Here is a 22,653-nt window from a genome sequence, read left to right as displayed (position 1 = left end):
GAAGATTTACGGGCAAAAATGTCTCTCAATTTCTGTTTTTTAGAAAATATGTTGATTTCATCCTTGATCTGAAGGTTAGTTTTGATGGTTAAAGAATTCTATGTTGTCATTTATATTTCTTCAAAGGTAATGTTGTTTTCTTCTGACGTCCATTGTTTCTGTTGAGAAGTCAGCTTTCAGTTTTATTCTTTCTTTTTTAAAGACAAGTGAAGCAAAAATTTTAAAGATAATTTAAGAGAATTGGCTTAAGAGAGAAGTGTCCAAACCGGATGAAACCATGAAAGACCAGGTACAGAGCAGTTGCCACTTGAGTGTCATCTCTCTACTCCCAGAGGCAAACTCCATAGGCTTTATTTTTCAAGACTTTATCCTGACAAGAGCAAGGTGAACTTACATGTTAACAAAAATGTAATACAGTGTTGACTTTTTAAAAAGTGCATTTTGAATTTCTGAGCCTGGTTCAAATTCTTTTTATTTTTTTCCCTGCTGACTCTTTTGGTTTCTCTTTTTCCTCCTGCCTGCCAGTCTGCCACATCCCACTTTCCCTTATGTTGGCATTTTTAGGAGCTCTCAAGGCTACTGAGTTTCATTATAGTACTGGATGTTGTATGTTCCTCCCAAAGCTGAAGCTGGAGCATGGAGTATGGCCTTCCAACATGAGGGTTGACATGAGCTACATTATAGATTTGGGTTGTTTGTTTTCTCATTCATTTATTTAACAAATCACTAATTACTAGGTATATAACCAGACAAGATGCAAACATACACAGTGGCATAGTTTCTGAGAAGATAGTAAGTCCCACAGTCAATCTTCAAGTGACTCTTTCCTGTAGCCCACTTTCTTCCCTATTAAATATCTCACTGGGCTTTGCCCATACGACTCATTTCTCTTGAACTCTACCCTGCTTTTGATGGATCATTTGCAGATTTTACTCTAGTTCCATTTCATTTCTGGTGGCCAGTCCTGCAGCTGCCTGGCAAAGAGCTCCTTTTTTGTGGTCATAGCGTCTTGTCAAGTTAGGTTACTCTTATTACATTCTCACTGCAAGCTGTAATTCAGATAGAGAATATTTATCCAAGTAGAAAGAATTTTACTGCCCCTGTAGTAGTATTTTAGGTTAAAATTAGAGTCAATTCATTTGCCCCTACATAAAGTGGCTCCCTTATTGCCGATAACTTTAATCTTATCAAGTACTCATTCAAAACTGTGCTTTACTCCTCATTTTTTCCCCCAACTTCCTGGCTTTTTCTCAGATGATCCTTCTGAATGTGCTCTATTATTGTGATTCTCGAACAACAGAATTGGAGGTATCTGAACACCCTACAGCCAAAAGGGGCTGCATCTGTGGATCTCAGTTAAACTAAGGACTTTCTCTTCTCTCCTAAAATAAAATCCTTTATTTTTTTTTTATAAGCAAAAGGCCAATTCTTAATTTCAAGGGTTTTCTTAGAATTGGTATCCATTCATCAGTTGGTGTAGCACAGTGCCTGGTAGACTGTAGATGCTCAGTACCACCTAAATTACTTGAAGGGTACAATTAGAATATAAGAAAAGGTCTAATACGAGAATGTTCTGAGATCATTGCTTTAAATGACAATGTGGTGTTTGGCAAAGATTTAGGTGGAGCTAGATTTGAATCTTGAATATTTCTTCCTAAACATTGTCATTCTTTAATAAATTCCTTAATATCCTGGTCCCAGCATCCTGATATCTCAAATAGTGTTCATTATTGCTGGAGGTTTTTGTATAGACTAGATGAGATAGTTTTTCCAACATGATGCCTGATACATACTGTACACTCATTTAACACTTGTAACATTGTTAGTATTGTTATTATTACAGAGGGATTGCTCACATACTCATGTTCCTTAATTCTTCTTCATGAACTGTTTGATTTTGCATATATGTAAAATGTGTAATTTTACATATATGCAAAAGCAAATGTAATCAAATCTGTTCATGGGTATGGAACGGGGTAGAAATCATGCTGGTCTGGTCATCAGGAGACCTGGGTTTGGGTTCAAACCCTAACAATAGTGAGTCCCATCAGAGTTGAGCCTCACATCAGCTCCCTCCCAAGCAATTTTCTTTTCAGTAAAATCTCTTATTTCTCAAACTATCTGTTTCAGTTTTGCTGATAATGATAGTGTTTACATAACTTTCAGAAACTATTTTGCAAATGTATTTTGCTCAAATTTTATTATTCTCATCATTTTTCTAACTCTTGCTCTTCTTCTCTTGAAGCCTTTGACTTCTGAACCTAAAAATTATACTAATAAACCACATAAGTAAATTACATGGAGAGTTACAGAGGCCTTTTAGAAAAGTCTACTGATGCAGCAGATTCCATATTATTTTCCCTAAATTAAGACAAAAGAGCTCTCCAACACATAATGTTGGCGTTTTCTCCCAAGCAAAATAATTTTTCTTCCCATCATCATGACTTTTACGTCTTCTCTTTCATTCTAAGTGTAGGACATTTTTTTTTTTTTTTTTTTTTTTACTCTTTGGGAGTGTTTCAGGGGCTATTCAACTGGGTTGAGTTTCTAAGACCAGATGTACCACCCTCCCTGCTTAGTTCACTGTGCCCTGAAACCTGCTGTGTCTTCATGTTTCCTCCCTCACTACGATGACACTTTCTCAAAAGCATGTTGAAACCCCACACCCGTGGGTTTCAGGCAGTCCAGGGCTTTCCTGCTTGTTAAGAGGGAGGCACCTCATTCTGAGGAGCATGGCTCTTTGCAGAAACTTGAGCCTTAATTATCGCCGATTGCCTGTCTGGCTGGAGCTCCGTCCTGTGCTCTGCTTGCCTGCTGTCCTTCCCTCACACTGTGTCATTTTCATTTTCAGACCCACACCCACCTATTTGTCCTGCTCGCCAGCTATTAACTTGCCGGCCGCTACCTGTCCCGTACTGCCTGGCAGCTATTATGTCCCTGACAGGCTCAGCTCTAGGAAGCCCATCTTGAATTCACCTGCCAGGCTCAGTCTTGGCCCTTGCCCAGCATGAGGAGAAAGAACGGACAGAAGTTAGATGGCCTGCCACGCGCTATCAATGGTATCAAGTTCCCCACGTGTCCCAGTGCAACCTGAAATATCCATGTGAAGCTTTTATGCCTCAAACAAATGCAATTCCTGGGCCATCTGAGGGTGTGCATAATTTACGAAGTATAAGAACATGTGTTCAACAATTTTGATCAAGGCTGTAGAATGAGAATGGCTAGGACCTAGAAACTGAATAAAAAAACTGAGGCTCCCAAAGTTATTTATAATACCCTTGTTAATGCTTTGAACATTCTCAGAAAAATTTGCAAATCTGATATAATCTACTTTAGAGCAATGAATCGTATTTATGTATTTCTATAGGAAATACATGTCCTGTAAATGTAGGACAATCTTATTCTAAACTAGGTGTCTTCACTTATGTTGTTCCTATCACTTGAAAGGCTCATTGTGTTCTCCTCTATCTATAAAACCCATTAATTCTCAAAATGTAATTCAATACCCCAGCATTTCATGAAACCTCTGAGTTCGGCCTTTGAATAAGATGACAGGTACTAGGTCCAATCCAATTAATCTGGGCTTTGCCACTTGCCTGTCAAGTGATGTAAGCCTGGATTATCTTTTTCTTCATGTGTATTTTGGGAGTGATACTGTCTCTGTCCAATCTGTAGTGTTGTTATAAAGATCAAATGAGATAATCTGTATAAGTGTTTGAAATCTAATGACAGAAAAATGTATGGTAGTATTTCCTCCAAATGTACTTATTCTCTCTATTGTCTTTGGATGTACAATTATAGAAAAACTCAGTAGATACAAATTGGAAAAAAATATATATAAAGAGAGCTAACAGTGAAAAGCCAGTCTATGTTCTCTACATTTAATCCCCCGACAACCCTAGGAGGTAGGTAATATTCCCATTTTACAGATTAGGAAACTGAAAAAAAGAGGTTAAGTAACCTGTCCAAGAACACACAGCAAATATAGGGGGTGGAGCCAGGGTTCTAACCCAGGCTGTCTCTGGAGCTTGCATTCTTACCCACTAAATGGTCCTACCTGTCACAATGCTCCAGGTGATGGTGGGTATGTGGTCCATTCATTTAACCTTATCTTTTTTTTTGAAATACACGTAAGACATACTGTGTCCCTCACCAGCTTCTCAGCATCTTACGGGGATAGGGCTGAGCCTCGCCAGCAAGGCGTGGTGCTTTGCTCATCTTTTCAGTGACTGCCTCTTCCGACTGTGAAACATCTTCCACTGTGGTCTCCTAAGTCCGAGGGCTCGCATCCCTCAGGGCAGGTCTCTGGCTACTCTATTGGATAGTGCTGTCACGTGCCTTATCTCCTTGTGGCTTGTTTTCTTCTTGGAAGTGAGAGGTTCTGACGTTTCTGTCATTCTCTAGGAGGCAAATGCTGCATTCTGGGGATTTTAGGCCTGGCCTTGAGGATCACACCATTCCAAGAAGTCAACTTCCATTGAGCCCGTGGGTGAATCTCTAACCCACTCCAAGGAAGGAGATTTCCCTTCTATGGACTATTGGCGTTGTCCTCGAATTAAGACGTAGCTTCTGCCTAAGACTGAACTGAACTAATGGGGGTGGTATAAAGGGGCGTCCCTAGCTGCCCTGCTAGGTGGTGTGTGTGACTGGCGGTAATGCTGCTTCACAGACGGTCCCCCTGCTGACGTTTCTGGTTGTCTTCTCTGATCTGACTTGCTCCTGCCTTACGTACTTTCTTTATCCTTTTGTTCCAGCGTGTCCTTACCTGTAGTCTTCTTCCTACAGGCCCTGTTTTGGGGGGAGCTTTCTCTCTCTCTCAAACAGTTTTTCTTGCTGGAATACACTGTCTCCTTTTCTGAGACCCATCTGAGAAGATTGTGGCCAGTTTTTTGTGTTTTTGTTTTGATACCCGTTTGCCAACCAACTGGATCCAACATTATTAAAGGACTTCTAGCCTCTTAGGGGCCAAGGAGCTGCTGCTTCCTCAGTATGCCTGAAAATTAAAGATGCAATCACTCCCTTCCAGGCACTACAAGTAGATGCTTTTACTCTGCGGGGTCAACTGTGCTCGCTGACTGAAGGATACGGGTTTTTATGGATGCGGGTTAGGTCCTTAGTTGTCCACTGAATGCACCAGCCTTGTTTTCAAGTACATTTGATAGGAGTGTCAGCAATTTTCCTGCTGCAGGTGTAGCTGTATAAGGAAATGCAACAGACCCTGTGTATCACAGAGGGTAGTCCCTACTGTCATAACAAACAATCCTAGAATCTCAGTGGCTTAAAACCACATGGGTTTATCTCTTATTCATGCTACACGTCCTGCATGTTACATGTCCATTGCAGGTTATCTGTGTGTTCTACGTGTAGTTATTCAGAGACCTGGATGATGATTGTTCCATATCAGTATGACCAGAAAATCAGGGGAGAGGGCCCCTCCAGCACTGACTCTTTAAACTTCCACCTTTAGGTCACGTGTCACTTTGACTCGCATAATACTTCGATTTATTCTTACTTGGTCAGTAAGTACCTTAGTTTAAGACTTCAGAAATCAAATAATGTGTGAATTATTCCTATTCAAGGAAAATGATTTACTTTATGCTCTGAATTTTAAGCATTGTAAGGGATTGTATTGGTTCAGAAAATTGCAAAAGAAAATGGATGGGAATTTTCCAAAAATAGGAAGCATTTTGCTGAAATTTTCACATTGTGGAATCTGATTGGTGTAGAATATACATACTTCATGCTTGTAGAAGAAGGTCAAAATTCTAGCAGAGGCATAATGAAGAGATGATGGTGCAGTGTGGATGAAGTCTTCAATTTTGTCTCCTCGTATAGCTTAAAAAATCTTTTTTACAGTGTTCATACATAGTGTAATTTTATTTTATTTTTTTATTTTTTGTTTTTGTTTTTGTTTTTTTTTAAACATCTTTATTGAAGTATAATTGCTTTACAATGGTGTGTTAGTTTCTGCTTTATAACAAAGTGAATCAGCTACACATATACACACGTTCCCATATCTCCTCCCTCCCGCATCTCCCTCCCTCCCACCCTCCCCATCCCACCCCCCAAGGCGGTCACAAAGCACCGAGCTGATCTCCCTGTGCTATGTGGCTGCTTCCCACTAGCTATCTATTTTACATTGGTAGTGTATATATGTCCATGACACTCTCTCACCCTGTCACATCTCACCCCTCCCCCTCCCCATATCCTCAAGTCCATTCTTTACTAGGTCTGTGTCTTTATTCCCATCTTGCCACTAGGTTCTTCATGACTTTTTTTTTTTTTCCTTAGATTCCATATATATGTGTTAGCATACTGTATTTGTTTTTCTCTTTCTGACTGACTTCACTCTGTATGACAGACTCTAACTCCATCCGCCCCATTACAAATAACCTCCATTTCATTTCTTTTTATGGCTGAGTAATATTCCATTGTATATATGTGCCACATCTTCTTTATCCATTCATCCGATGATGGACACTTAGGTTGCTTCCATGTCCTGGCTATTGTAAATAGAGCTGCAATGAACATTTTGGTACATGACTCTTTTTGAATTATGGTTTTCTCAGGGTATATGCCCAGTAGTGGGATTGCTGGGTCGTATGGTAGTACTATTTTTAGTTTTTTAAGGAACCTCCATACTGTTCTCCATAGTGGCTGTATCAATTTACATTCCCACCAACAGTACAAGAGTGTTCCCTTTTCTCCACATCCTCTCCAGCATTTATTGTTTGTAGATTTTTTGATGATGGCCATTCTGACTGGTGTGAGATGATACCTCATTGTAGTTTTGATTTGCATTTCTCTAATGATTAATGATGTTGTGCATTCTTTCATGTGTTTGTTGGCCATCTGTATATCTTCTTTGGAGAAATGTCTATTTAGGTCTTCTTCCCATTTTTGGATTGGGTTGTTTGTTTTTTTGTTATTGAGCTGCATGAGCTGCTTGTAAATCTTGGAGATTAATCTTTTGTCAGTTGCTTCATTTGCAAATATTTTCTCCCATTCTGAGGGTTGTCTTTTGGTCTTGTTTATGGTTTCCTTTGCTGTGCAAAAGCTTTTAAGCTTCATTAGGTCCCATTTGTTTATTTGTGTTCTTATTTCCATTTCTCTGGGAGCTGGGTCAAAAAGGATCTTGCTGTGATTTATGTCATAGTGTTCTTCCTATGTTTTCCTCTAAGAGTTTGATAGTGTCTTGCTTTACACTTAGGTCTTTAATCCATTTTGAGTTTATTTTTGTGTATGGTGTCAGGGAGTGTTCTAATTTCATACTTTTACATGTACCTGTCCAATTTTCCCAGCACCACTTATTGAAGAGGCTGTCTTTTCTCCACTGTATATGCTTGCCTCCTTTATCAAAGATAAGGTGACCATATGTGTGTGGGTTTATCTCTGGACTTTCTATCCTGTTCCATTGATCTATATTTCTGTTTTTGTGCCAGTACCAAACTGTCTTGATTACTGTAGCTTTGTAATATAGTCTGAAGTCAGGGAGCCTGATTCCTCCAGCTCCATTTTTCGTTCTCAAGATTGCTTTGGCTATTCGGGGTCTTTTGTGTCTCCATACAAATTGTGAAATTTTTTGTTCTAGTTCTGTGAAAAATGCCATTGGTAGTTTGATAGGGATTGCATTGAATCTGTAGATTGCTTTGGGGAGTAGAGTCATTTTCACAATGTTGATTCTTCCAATCCAAGAACATGGTATATCTCTCCATCTATTTGTATCATCTTTAATTTCTTTCATCAGTGTCCTATAATTTTCTGCATACAGGTCTTTTGTCTCCTTAGGTAGGTTTATTCCTAGATATTTTATTCTTTTTGTTGCAATGGTAAACGGGAGTGTTTTCTTAATTTCACTTTCAGATTTTTCATCATTAGTATATAGGAATGCAAGAGATTTCTGTGCATTAATTTTGTATCCTGCTACTTTACCAAATTCATTGATTAGCTCTAGTAGTTTTCTGGTGGCAGTTTTAGGATTCTCTATGTATAGTATCATGTCATCTGCAAACAGTGACAGCTTTACTTCTTCTTTTCCGATTTGGATTCCTTTTATTTCTTTTTCTTCTCTGATTGCTGTGGCTAACACTTCCAAAACTGTGTTGAATAATAGTGGTGAGAGTGGGCAACCTTGTCTTGTTCCTGATCTTAGTGGTAATGGTTTCAGTTTTTCACCATTGAGGACAATGTTGGCTGTGGGTTTGTCATATATGGCCTTTATTATGTTGAGCAAAGTTCCCTCTATGCCTACTTTCTGCAGGGCTTTTATCATAAATGGGTGTTGAATTTTGTCAAAAGCTTTCTCTGCATCTATTGAGATGATCATATGGTTTTTCTCCTTCAATTTGTTAATGTGATGTATCACGTTGATTGATTTGCGTATATTGAAGAATCCTTGCATTCCTGGAATAAACCCCACTTGATCATGGTGTATGATCCTTTTAATGTGCTGTTGGATTCTGTTTGCTAGTATTTTGTTGAGGATTTTTGCATCTATGTTCATCAGTGATATTGGCCTGTACTTTTCTTTCTTTGTGACATCTTTGTCTGGTTTTGGTATCAGGGTGATGGTGGCCTCGTAGAATGAGTTTGGGAGTGTTCCTCCCTCTGCAATATTTTGGAAGAGTTTGAGAAGGATAGGTGTTAGCTCTTCTCTAAATGTTTGATAGAATTCGCCTGTGAAGCCTTCTGGTCCTGGGCTTTGGTTTGTTGGAAGATTTTTAATCACAGTGTCAATTTCAGTGCTTGTGATTGGTCTGTTCATATTTTCTATTTCTTCCTGGTTCAGTCTCGGTAGGTTGTGCATTTCTAAGAATCTGTCCATTTCTTCCAGGTTGTCCATTTTATTGGCATAGAGTTGCTTGTAGTAATCTCTCATGATCTTTTGTATTTCTGCAGTGTCAGTGGTTACGTCTCCTTTTGCATTTCTAATTCTATTGATTTGAGTCTTCTCCCTTTTTCTCTTGATGAGTCTGGCTCATGGTTTATCAATTTTGTTTATCTTCTCAAAGAACCAGCTTTTAGTTTCATTGATTTTTGCTATTGTTTCCTTCATTTCTTTTTCATTTATTTCTGATCTGATCTTTATGATTTCTTTCCTTCTGCTAGCTTTGGGGTTCTTTTGCTCTTCTTTCTCTAATTGCTTTAGGTGCAAGGTTAGGTTGTTTATTCGAGATGTTTCCTGTTTCTTGATGTAGGCTTGTATTGCTATAAACTTCCCTCTTAGCCCTGCTTTTGCTGCATCCCATAGGTTTTGGGTCGTCGTGTCTCCATTGTCATTTGTTTCTAGGTATTTTTTGATTTCCCCTTTGATTTCTTCAGTGATCACTTCGTTATTAAGTAGTGTATTGTGTAGCCTCCATGTGTTTGTATTTTTTACAGATTTTTTCCTGTAATTGATATCTAGTCTCATAGCGTTGTGGTCGGAAAAGATACTTGATACGATTTCAATTTTCTTAAATTTACCAAGGCTTGATTTGTGACCCAAGATATGATCTATCCTGGAGAATGTTCCATGAGCACTTGAGAAAAATGTGTATTCTGTTGTTTTTGGGTGGAATGTCCTATAAATATCAATTAAGTCCATCTTGTTTAATGTATCATTTAAGGCTTGTGTTTCCTTATTTATTTTCATTTTGGATGATCTGTCCATTGGTGAAAGTGGGGTGTTAAAGTCCCCTACTATGTTTGTGTTACTGTCGATTTCCCGTTTTATGGCTGTTAGTATTTGCCTTATGTATTGAGGTGCTCCTATGTTGGGTGCACAAATATTTACAATTGTTATACCTTCCTCTTGGATCGATCCCTTGATCATTATATAGTGTCCTTCTTTGTCTCTTGTAATAGTCTTTATTTTAAAGTCTATTTTGTCTGATATGAGAATTGCTACTCCAGCTTTCTTTTAATTTCCATTTGCATGGAATATCTTTTTCCATCCCCTCACTTTCAGTCTGTATGTGTCTCTAGGTCTGAAGTGGGTCTCTTGTAGACAGCATATATATGGGTCTTGTTTTTGTGTCCATTCAGCCGGTCTGTGTCTTTTGGTGGGAGCATTTAATCCATTTACATTCAAGGTAATTATCGATATGTATGTTCCTATTCCCATTTTCTTAAATGTTTTGGGTTTGTTATTGTAGGTGTTTTCCTTCTCTTGTGTTTCTTGCCTAGAGAAGTTCCTTTAGCATTTGTTGTAAAGCTGGTTTGGTGGTGCTGAACTCTCTCAGTTTTTGCTTGTCTGTAAAGGTTTTAATTTCTCCAACACATCTGAATGAGATCCTTGCTGGGTAGAGTAATCTTGGTTTTAGGTTTTTCTCCTTCATCACTTTAAATATATCCTGCCACTCCCTTCTGGCTTGCAGAGTTTCTGCTGAAAGATCAGATGTTAACCTTATGGGGATTCCCTTGTGTGTTATTTGTTGCTTTTCCCTTGCTGCTTTTAATATTTGTTCTTTGTATTTAATTTTTGACCGTTTGATTAATATGTGTCTTGGCGTGTTTCCCCTTGGGTTTATCCTGTATGGGACTCTCTGTACTTCCAGGACTTGATTAACTATTTCCTTTCCCATATTAGGGAAGTTTTCAACTATAATCTCTTCAAATATTTTCTCAGTCCCTTTCTTTTTCTCTTCTTCTTCTGGGACACCTATAATTCGAATGTTGGTGCGTTTAATGTTGTCCCAGAGGTCTCTGAGACTGTCCTCAGTTCTTTTCATTCTTTTTTCTTTATTCTGTTCTGCAGCAGTGAATTCCACCATTCTGTCTTCCAGGTCACTTATCTGTTCTTCTGCCTCAGTTATTCTGCTATTGATCCCATCTAGAGTATTTTTAATTTCATTTATTGTGTTTTTCATCGTTGCTTGGTTCCTCTTTAGTTCTTCTACATCCTTGTTAAATGTTTCTTGCATTTTATCTATTCTATTTCCAAGATTTTGGATCATCTTTACTATCATTATTCCGAATTCTTTTTCAGGTAGACTGCCTATTTCCTCTTCATTTGTTAGGTCTGGTGTGTTTTGACCCTGCTCCTTCACCTGCTGTGTGGTTTTTTGTCTTCTCATTTTGCTTATCTTACTGTGTTTGGGGTCTCCTTTTCACAGGCTGCTGGTTCGTAGTTCCCATTGTTTTTGGTATCTGTCCCCAGTGGCTAAGGTTGGTTCAGTGGGTTGTGTAGGCTTCCTGGTGGAGGGGACTAGTGCCTGTGTTCTGGTGGATGAGGTTGGATCTTGTCTTTCTGGTGGGCACGTCCACGTCTGGTGGTGTGTTTTGGGGTGTCTGTGGCCTTATTATGATTTTAGGCAGGCTCTCTGCTAATGGATGGGGCTGTGTTCCTGTCTTGCTAGTTGTTTGGCATAGGGTGTCCAGCACTGTAGCTTGCTGGTCGTTGAGTGAAGCTGTGTTTTTATGTTGAGTTGGAGATCTCTGAGAGATTTTTGCCATTTGGTATTACGTGGAGCTAGGAGGTCTCTTGTGGACCAGTGTCCTGCAGTTGGCTCTCCCACCTCAGAGGCACAGCCCTGATGCCTGGCTGGAGCACCAAGAGCCTTTCATCCACACGGCTCAGAATAAAAGGGAGGAAAAAAATAGAAAGAAAGAAAGAAAGAGGATAAAATAAAGTAAAATAAAATAAAGCTAATATAATAAAAAATAAGAAAAAAAATTATTAAGAATAAATGTATTCAGAAAAATTTTTTTTAATTTTTAAAAATAGATTTATTAATTTTTTATAGTAAAAAATACGAAAATATTAAGAAAAAAATTTATTAAGAAAAAAATTTTTTAAAATAAAAAATATGAAAAAACTTATTATAAGGTTTTTTTAATTTCTAAAAATAGAAAATAAGGAAAAATTATTAAGAAAACATTTATTAGGAAAAAAAAATTTTTTAAGTAAAAAAAAAAAAAAAAACAAAAAAAAAACACGGATGGACCTAACCCCAGGACTAATGGTGAAAGCAAAGCTATACAGACAAAATCTCACCCAGAAGCATACACATATACACTCACAAAAAAAGGAAAAGGGGAAAAATTAATATATCCTGCTCCCAAAGTCCACCTCTTGAATTTGGGATGATTCGTTGTCTATTCAGGTATTCAACAGATGCAGGCACATCAAGTTGTTTGTGGAGTTTTAATCCGCTGCTTCTGAGGCTGCTGGGAGAGATTTCCCCTTCTCTTCCCTGTTTGCACAGCTCCTGGGGTTCAGCTTTGGATTTGGACCCGCCTCTGCGTGTAGGTCGCCTGAGGGCGTCTGTTCCCCGCCCAGACAGGACGGGGTTAAAGGAGCAGCTGCTTCGGGGGCTCTGGCTCACCCAGGCCGCGGGGAGGGAGGTGTACAGAGGAGGCGGGGCGAGCCTGCGGCATCAGAGGCCGGCGTGATGTTGCAGCAGCCTGAGGCGTGCTGTGGGTTCTCCCGGGGAAGTTGTCCCTGGGTCACGGGACCCTGGCAGTGGCGGGCTGCACAGGCTCCCGGGAGGGGCGGTGTGGAGAGTGACCTGTGCTCGCACACAGGCTTCTTGGTGGCGGCAGCAGCAGCCTTAGCGTCTCCTGCCCGTCTCTGGGGTCCGTGCTGATAACCGCGGCTCGCACCCCTCTCTGGAGTTCGTTTCGGCGGCGCTCTGAATCCCCTCACCTTGTGCGCCGTGAAACAAAGAGGCAAGAAAAAGTCTCTTGCCTCTTCGGCAGCTGCAGACTTTTTCCCGGACTCCCTCCCGGCTAGCACCGAAGCCCGAGCCTCAGCTCCCAGCCCCGCCCGCCCCGGCGGGGGAGCAGACAAGCCTCTCGGGCTGGTGAGTGCTGCTCGGCACCGAGCCTCCGTGCGGGAATCTCTCCGCTTTGCCCTCCGCACCCCTGTGGCTGCGCTCTCCTCCGTGGCTCCGAAGCTTCCCCCCTCCGCCACCCGCAGTCTCCGCCCGCGAAGGGGCTTCCTAGTGCGTGGAAACCTTTCCTCCTTCACAGCTCCCTCCCACTGATGCAGGTCCCGTCCCTATTCTTTTGTCTCTGTTGTTTCTTTTATCTTTTGCCCTACCCAAGTACGGGGGGAGTTTCTTGCCTTTTGGGAGGTCTGACGTCGTCTGCCAGCGTTCAGTGGGTGTTCTGTAGGAGCAGTTCCACGTGTAGATGTATTTCTACTGTATCTGTGGGAAGGAAGGTGATCTCCGCGTCTTACTCTTCTGCCATCTTGCCCCTCCCTCCACTGTGTAATTTTAAAAGAGAAAGAAAATGTATGGAGTGGAGGAGAGAAGAAACTCAGTTTTTCCTCATCTTATTAAATGTACTTTAAACGTATGTCAGGGCATATGCATCTGATTGGGTCCTCCTCAGCCTAGCTATGTCTACTTCCAGACTGGGTATTGGCTTACACTGTCCTCTGTTTCAGGAAGAATCTGCTAATGCTGGCAGCCATGGTCCTCTCTATCCGACTTACTGTACCCACTTACCAACTCAGTCATTTACTTTTTTTTTTATAAATTTTATTTACTTATTTATTTATTTAGGCCGTGTTGGGTCTTTGTTGCTGCACGTGGGCTTTCTCTAGTTGCGGTGAGTAGGGGCTACTCTTCGTTGTGGTGCACGGGCTTCTCACTGCGGTGGCTTCTCTCGTTGCGGAGCTCGGGCTGTAGAGTACAGGCTCAGTAGTTGTGGCACGTGGGCTCCGTAGTTGTGGCACATGAGCTGTAGAGCGCAGGCTCAGTAGTTGTGGCGCATGGGCTTAGTTGCTCCTCGGCGTGTGGGATCTTCCTGGACCAGGGCTCGAACCTGTGTCCCCTGCATTGGCAGGCAGATTCTTAACCACTGCACCACCAGGGAAGCCTGAGTCATTTACTTTTAACATCTCTCTTGTTCTCTCGGCCTCTCGGTCATGCACCTTCCTTACTGGGTAGTATATGTTCCCTGAACCACCCCCTAGCCTGGCCCACCACCCTGTTTGATTTATAATCTTGGTTCAGTCCTTCAGGTTGACAGGACCACAGCCCAGGCCACAGCCTGAGGTTGACACCCCTGTATCCTAGTCACACTTGATATCGGTGCTGCTATTACAGTATAAGTAGGACACACTGGTCAAAAACATTGCACTTTGATGACTTTATGGATTCATTTTTGTCATTTAATCTCTTTATAATTTGAAAGCACAAAGATTGTTTCTATATTGGCAAAACTAATATAGTCTTTATAAAATAGCTAGTGTTTTCAATTCTGGCAGGAAAAATATGATAAAAATAAAGAACACGAAATTGAAAAAACAAACATTGTTTGAGTGCCCCTCCTGTTAGACATGCTCATTTCTCAAGATGCAAATACAAACAGAATGAAGCCCTTCCAAATTGCAATTTCCACATTTGTGAAATGAGGTAAGAGCACTTACCTCCTAGAGTTATAGTAAAGATGAGATGGCTATGTGTGTATATGTAAATACACACATGTGTAAATCATGTGTATGGTGCCTGCTACATGTGAGACACTCAATATACGGCATCTATTATGATGACTGTTATGACTCTAAGCCAATCTTTAATTATCCAAGAACTAGCCATCTGAATTTTCAAATGTGAAAAAGGGTAAGGATGTAATTGGAAAAAATCCCCAATGATAGATGCTAGGTGTTCTCAGCTACCATGAACTGTTGAAAAGATAAAAACCTAGAATCAGAATATTATACTCAATGCGTTGTGCTTGCCCATTGTAACCTGTGGTTGGTTACTTGGTTGGTTAACTGTGTCAACAGTCAACTTATATCATAGAAAATCACGAAGCACAGGGGGAACAGAAAGCCAGAAGAAATAAGAAAAGTGAGAAAGAGATCAACAGCAGAATTTGTTGTCATAGGAAGATGTCAGTAATTTATTGATATTTATTATAGACATTGAATGGTTTCCAGCTTTCTGGCATTACCAGAAACGACTGCTGTGAACATACAAAATATGCCCCCTGGTGCAAAGCACTAAGGTTTTCTAATGAATGTGCATAAGCGTGAACATGCTGTTTTTTAGGGTATAGGCAGCTTCAACTTTTCTAAATATGCCAAATTGTTCTTTAGAGCATTTGCATTAATTTACCCTTTCACCTGAAATATTTAGAGTTCATTTTGCTACATACCCTTCATAACGGTTGGCATTGCCCTAATATAAAATTTGTATGATCTAGCGTGTGTAAAATAAAATTTCATTGTGGTTTTAATTCGCCTCTCTGTAAATATTGATGAAGTCCAATACTTTCTGTAAGTTTATTGGCCCCTCATGTTTACTGTTCTCTGAAATCCTTGTTTATATCATCTGTCTTTTTAAAAAGAATTGGAATATTCGTCTTTCGAGTCACAGAAATTATTTAAGCATTCTCTGTGTTCATTCTTTTCCCATTACATGTGTGACATGTCTCTAGTGTTGTGGCTTAGGTTTTCTTAGGTTTTCACTTTAGGGGGACATTTGATGAACAGAAGTTCTTGATTTTAATGTAGTCCCATTTATTTATCTTTTATGTTTTGTACTTGTGTCCAATTTAAGAAATATGTTCCCATCTTAAGGTGGTTAAAGCATCTTCTTTAATTTCAAAAGATTTTCAAGTTTTGTCTGTAAACATTTAGGTCTAAATCTATCTTGAAATAACTTTCGTATATAGTGAGAAGTAGGGATCCAATTTCATTTTATTTTCCAGTAGGTGGAATTGATTTTCCTTGCAAACTTTACTAACTAGTTCATCCTTTTTTTTAGTGATATGCAGGGACAAATATAAGTCTATATATGTGTGAGTCTTTTCCTGTGGTTCTTGATGTTTCTATCGGATTTTTCTCCCCATCTCTGCACTAATGTTGCACACTCCTAGTTTATATGGCCCTATATACATCTTGATATCTGTTAGCAAAGTCCCTCACCTTCTTCTATGTTTGCAGTGCCTTGGATACTGTCGGCTGTTTGCTCTTTTTCATATGCTTTAAAATAGGTTTGTCAAGTTCCATGAGTAACTCTGTTGTGCTTTTCATAGGAATTACATTGGATTAATAGACAACTATATGAAAACTTCATCCTCGTGATAGTCATTGAATCCAAGAACATAATTTCTCTCTCTATTTGTTTTTGGTCTCTTAAATGTTATCCAGTAAAACTTGATTTTTTTCATAGTAGTAATGCATTTTTTAGATTTGTTCTTAAGTACCTTATAATATGAATAGCATCTTTTAGTTAGTTATATTTTCTAATTTGTTTATTTCATTCTCTATCTGGCACAGAGAAGTGAAGTTGTTTTGTTTATTGATCTTTGCATCACTCGTATTAAACTAAATTATTCTGCAGTAATAAAGAACTCCAAGATTTTTCAAAAAATTCCTTTAAACAATAAAAGTTTATTTTTCACACATGCTATGTGTCCAGTAGGGCCAGCAAGCAGACTCTGATCTATGTCTTCCCAGCCAGGGCAAGAGGCTGACAGAGCAGGCACCATCTGGACGTGGCAGAGTGAAAGGGAGTGAGCACAGGAAATTGCACACTGGTCCTTGTAGCTTTCCCCTGGCAGTGGCTCATATTTCATTGGCTAAAGCAAGTCACGTGGCCACCTCTAACTTGACAAGGGGTCAAGTAGTATGTGCCTAGAAAAAAGGGCTCAAAATTGATGAGCAACATTCATCATATGTACATCTTCTCTCCAGAACCTAGGTCAAATATTGTCTTTAGATTTTGTTATTTAGAGAAATATATGACATTTGATAATCATTTTCAGTACTTATGCTTTGGTTTATATTCTTCTTATTTTCATGCACTGGCTAGTAAAATGTTGATTAGAAGCTGTGATAGTAGGTGTTCTTGCACTACTCCTGATTTTAACAAAAGTGTTATTTATCCTGATTATTATTATTATTTATGATGTTTTTGTAAACTGTCAAGTTATAGAAGTTTTCTTCTTTAGTTTGTTAAGGATTTTGGTCCTAAAAACTCACAAGAATTTTTACTATTTTTATGGTGAATTAATATATTTTAAAAATTCAAACCAATTTTGCAATCCTGGAATAAAGCCAACTTTGGAAAAAAGCCAGCTTAAAAGATTTAAGCTTTTTATATACTTCTGAATTCAGTTTGCTTATGTTTTATTCAGAATTTTTTTTTGCATTATGCATATGAGCATGATGATTGGTCTTTAATTTTCCCTTATCATATTCTCCTGACCTCTCTCTCTCTCTCTCTCTCTCTCTCTCTCTCTCACACACACACACACACACACACACACACACACACACACACACACACACTCTCTCTCTCTCTCTCTCTCTCTCTCTCTCTCTCTTTTGGTTATACTGCCTCAAAAAGGGAAATATTCTCTTATTCGATTTGCAAGAATGTTTGTAAAAATTGGAATTACACTTTTCCCAGATGTGTGGTATAACTGGTTTGCACAACTCCAGGCCCACTGTTTTCCTTGTGGGAAGAAATTTAACTGCAGACTATAACAGATAGAACTATTCATCTTAAATTTTTTTAAATTTACTACTCTTTTTTTAATAGAGGTATAATTTGCACAAAGTGGACAAACCTTAAGTGTAAAGCTTGATGAACTTTTAAAAATGTATCCACCTGTGTAACCACCACCCATATCAAGATAAATTTCTAGCACGCCTGCTGGCTTCTTTGAACACTTTCCAGTTTCTTCCTCTGTCTTAAAGAGAGCACTATTCTGACTTCTGTCACCACAGATTAACTTTGCCTTTGCACTTCATATAAATGGAATCATACACCATATTCTTGGGGGTGTCTGCCTTATTTCACTGACGACCATGTCTGTGAGATTTACCCACGTTGTTGCTTGTAGGGGTAGTTCACGTTTCTTTCATTGTGCTTTCTCCTTCCAGCCTATGCATATACCACAATTTCTTTATCTGTTCTGCAGTTGATGGACATCTGGGTTGTTTCCATCTCTCTTCTTGAATCAGTCTAAGTTAGAAATATTTTAAGCAACTTTTCCAATTTGCCTAAGAACTCAAGTTTAATTCTCATAAAATTGTCTACATTTTCTTGTATTTGTAATCACATTGCCTCTGTAGTTTATGCCTCTATTTTCACATCTAATAGTACTTATTATACATTCACTGTTTTTCTAGATCAGTTATGCCAGAGGTTAGTCAATTTTAATAGTAAATTAAAGGATGTTAAAAACCCAAGGATATCCCTTGATTTTGTCCATCAACAGGAGCTAAGCCTCAAGGGCTTGAAAAACTAAGCTTATTATAGTAACGTTTTCCACAATAATGAGTATGAACTTACTTACAGTTGTCTAACTAAAAGACCATTTTTTAGACTTTTTCAGAAGAAGGAAATTCTGATTCAATGATGTCTTTACCACTAGAAGAAGAAATTGCTAGCAACTCTCAACTGTTCTTTGAAGAACTGAGTCAATTTCACAGCCCTTGAATCTGGGCTTGGCCATGTGACTTGCTGTGGTCAATGGGCACATTAGCAAATGGGATATAAGCAGATGCCTGAATAATACTTTTACATTTGGCTCTCCCATCTTATGTTGCTCAGAATTTTTCTGCTACCACCAGAATGAGCTTGGGGTAGACTCCCATGAGTGTCAAGCCAACTGCTAGATGGGAGAGTGAGGCCAAATCAGACCAACCAGCCCCAGCCAAGCTGGTCTAGAACAGAACTACCCAGTGAATCCGCGAAAATATATGAGAAAAATAGTAGCACGTTGTTACTTGTATTGAACTAAACTTTCCTCCTGTACACTCTTACTTTTTTTTTCTTTATGTATTTCTCAGGCACTTCTAGTGGTGGTAGAACTGTTGGTGCCCAAATCATTTACCAGATGTGTCTTCAGGATTGATAGTTCGGAACTGCAGAAGTTGAGGGCTATGTCAATCCGTTGTCTGCCCTTGCAAATCACAGGCAGCGTTTCTGGTTGCGGAGCAGAGTTGCTAATCTTAGATTGTCTCTTTTGAGTCATGACTTCCTACTACAAAGCAGGAGTTGTTATGGGGAGATGACTTTTTATCCCCAGAATGGTGACCCAAAAGATATACTGAAGCACCACAATTAAAAATTAAAGTTAATCCTTGGATTCATAAGGCATAAAGAGGAGCCAGCCATTGAATAACACATTTGAAGACAGATATTTGTTGCCTGTTTTGTAGAGGTGTGAGTAATCCATTTGTCTACTTCCCTGTGTCCTATGTACCTATTTCCAAACATATTTCTCCCGATTTTCCTTACATATTAGCTGGTTTTACATTAAAATTTGATTTTAAATAAAAATTGCCCTTGCAAGATTATAATAATCAAGTAGTAGAGAGAATAGGATAATTTGACAAATGATGAAGATTTCCTCTGGAAGCACCTAGTTCTGATTGGTAAAGTTGATATTTAAAAGTTATGGCCAGGTCTCTCTTGGAAGAGGAATGAAAGGAAATTTGAGTGAAGACATTCTGGATTTGTCTCTGGCTGCCTTACTAACAAGAAATGCCATACAGACATTTCTCTCACTTCTAAACATTTCTCTAAATATGATAACTTATAGAAAAAGCCCAATTGGCTAGTTGTGTCCCAAATGAATTTTCCATTTATAAGACAGTGGAGGGATAGAAGTATCAGTTGCTTTAGAATGTTTCTCATATAGGATGAGATGTCCCAGATGGTTGAAGAGAGTTTTGGATGTAATAAAGCTACATAGAATTGACATCAAACATGCATTCATAAATACACACATATTCATATCCAGTCAAGCAGCTAAAAAGTCAGCAGTCCTTTTGCTTCTGTAGTTTAATGAAAATCCCTCATCTTCCAAATGCAACATTTAGAGATCACATCAGGTGCTTCTCATAATCTAGAGAAGCATGTATATTTAGGAGAGGGTATTCTGGGGTGAAGAATGCAGTAACCACCGAATGGGCAACAGAAACTTTCATCAATGGACCAAGGTTTTAGAGCATTGATGTATTTGTAGCCCAGAAAAGAGAAAGAGCACTGGGAATTGCTCCTTGTGTTACTGTCCGATGGTGGCAGATCATTTTGATGACATGATTAAATGGATTGAGGCGCATGAAAGCCAGGGAAAGGGGAGGGGCAAAAAAGGATTAGAGGATAAGGTGCACTGCTACTTTAAAATTATGCATGCTTGGCCCCATGCTGGTCCCTCCCACTGCTTGAGGCACCTGCTGGAGGCTTGAGGAGCTCAGTTCCAGGCGGGCCAGCCAGCAGACTGCACTCTGAGTTTCAGGTAACCAAGCGTTCGCTGTGCAGAATCCCTGACTTGGGCACCCAAGTCTTCCGGGCGGCCGTCCTGCTGCTGCGGCCTATTTGCTGAGACTTTCCAGAGGTTACCGCAGCGTTGCCAGGCAACCAGGGACAGCGGTCCTCTGAAGAGCCATTTGTCACACTGAGGGGCCTGGTTGAAAGGCAATAAAGAAATGGTAACTCAGCTTATTTATCAATACAATTACTTACACAGTATTAGGGGTCCATATGTAACCTACAAATAGTCATATGAGGAAACACACAAACGTTTGCTAAATACTAAGGCGTAGGACGGACAGATGGCGTTGGGTTTGTAATCAGCTTTACCGTGAGCTTAAAGTTGCCGCACATGCTGCGATGAGGCGGGGGAAAGGCCCAAAGTGCTTTGCCAGCTTTATTCGGGACATCTGCAAGTTAGCTCTGCGTTAACAACATCCCGTGCGTGTGTAAAGGAAATCTATATAGTTCTTTACCTCGTGAAGAAGAGTGGATAGTGCTAATTCCCTGGGGTGGAGTAGCAATCTGAAATTACTGTGTGGGGAAATATATTAATAAAAGTATGTGCATATATGTATACGTCAAAGTGGTTGTCCTGTGGACTTTTCGAGTGCTTAATTTGCCCTATGAAGATAGTTACCAAAAGAATGAGTGTTTTCCTCTAGAGAGTGTACTTCAAAATGTTTTTAAGAAGTTTAATAATGTTTCTTGGGGGCTCAGAATCCCCATGCTTAGAAGGCACCGAAAGTTTTAAAGATGTAACAGATCTTCCTTGACTCTCTGCTTTTGATTCCCAGACACCAGCTGCTACTCATGTCTTCACCATCACTAAGGAGGCCTCCGGTGTTACCCCAGTGTGAAAAGGCATCTGCAGTTTCCCGAAAATGGATTTATCTCCATGTTATTTAAAGCACCCCGCATTAAAGAGTCGCTGGCCAGCGCCGTCGGCCTTATTATTTATTTAGGAACGCTTGATTGGAAGGAGAATGCTTTTGTGTAAACATGAATTGCCTGGCTCTTTCTTTGGGCTTCGGCTTCTTGTTTCCCAGCCCTAAAACATGGCTCTTTACCTATTTTGCTTCCATATCGTGGGCTGACTCTCAGGGCCTTTTCCCAAGGCTGGAGAATGTGGCAGCTTTCAAGAAGGTTTCGGTGGTGCCAACCCAAGCGACGTGTGGACTCCCAGCCCGAAGCACCTTCTGTCAGAGCTCTGCCGCAGCTGAAGGCCTTCGGGTCTGTCCCCAGCGGTTCTGCATTCAGGATTGTCCTTACCGATCGTCACCCCCCGCCTACACTGCCCTCTTCTCAGCAGGCCTCAGGGGCTGCATCACCGTGGACCGGCGTGATCTGAGTCCCAACGCCCACAGCCATTCTGCAAGTTTCATTTTTGGAAATCACCAGCGTTGCTTTGCCTCTCCTCCTGCTCCCAGGCTGGCGGCGTCATTCACTCTAGCTGTGTGGTTGAAACCCGAGCAAGAAGGTGTAATGTAAGTAGCAGAGGGAGTGTAAGCTTTCCTAGGGTCCTGCAAAATCAGTAAGAGTCAAGGGTATTGCAACTTGAATTCCAGCCTAGAAATGAAGGCACTTTGGAATTGATGCAACTGAAGACCTACTCCTATATTAGGCTCTCCTGGTCAACGTTATATTCCAAATATTTTTTTCCTAAATTCAAAGTATTTCCTTTCCATGGATGAAGTAAACCCTCAAAGGAGAGTGTGTTAAAATAATTTCATGGCAGGCAGACATGTTTACACCTGGCTCTTTTTTTTTTTTTTTCCAGCAGTTTAGCTAAACTTTTGGTCTTAGTTTTCAGAGGCTGAACCAGGCTCAGTGTGAGTTTTAAGGCATGGGGGCTAGTAATACAAATAATGGATATTTTCAAAGTTTTGGTCCAGGTTTGTATAAACAACTTGTCCTTACTAGAGTGTACAATTTTCATTAGGCATGTAGTTCTCTGAGGGCTTAGGACTGTGGTGTCTGCATCCTTATTTTCCCAGGAAGAGATGTTTGTTTAACTCATCTTGGAAGATGCTCAATAATGAGTTGAATAAATGAATGACACCCCATCTCTTAAAAGAGGTCGCTTTTGGCCCTTCGCTTCCTGGTGTTTTCATCTGTTAGGAAATATATAGAGAAGCATAAAAGATTCTCAAAAGCATTCATGCCATTGATCCCAGTAGAAATGCCTTCAGTGAGTTCAGAGGGGGGCTTCCTTAACATTTTTGGTTATTTTCTATAATCACCTGATTTTCATTCTGTAATAGTTTCTGAAGCTGATATCTAATGTTTCCCCTAAGTGTTTAGAAACAATCTGGAAACTGGAATGAATAGGACAGTTTTGAGGCATATTTTGCTTATCTTTCGTCTTCCTGTAGGGCTTTTGCCTCTTCTCCTTGTGAAGTTTTCTTTGTATGAGGATGTTGGCCAAATGTCTAAAAACTCA

General features: G+C 39.9%; 1 protein-coding gene and 1 long non-coding RNA gene across 3 annotated transcripts in view; one reads left to right on the top strand and one right to left on the bottom strand.

Annotated features, from left to right (window-relative positions):
* Positions 1–22,653, bottom strand: part of LOC309644699 — an 887,681-nt gene that overhangs the window by 777,666 nt on the left and 87,362 nt on the right. The window lies entirely within an intron of this gene.
* USH2A (usherin) overlaps positions 13,071–22,653 on the top strand; it is a 794,931-nt gene continuing 785,348 nt past the window's right edge. Inside the window, exon 1 of one of the 2 annotated variants that reach the window (XM_082428283.1) lies at positions 13,071–21,697. In XM_082428283.1, coding sequence (XP_082284409.1) covers positions 21,213–21,697 — 485 coding nt within the window. In that variant the 5' untranslated portion in view covers positions 13,071–21,212. The remainder of the gene's footprint in view (positions 21,698–22,653) is intronic. The other variant, XM_082428282.1, reaches the window with a different exon arrangement.

This window comes from Balaenoptera physalus, assembly GCF_965194825.1.
Source record: "Balaenoptera physalus genome assembly, chromosome: 1".
Lineage (NCBI taxonomy): Eukaryota > Metazoa > Chordata > Mammalia > Artiodactyla > Balaenopteridae > Balaenoptera > Balaenoptera physalus.
This window is presented reverse-complemented; position numbering and strand designations above follow the sequence as displayed.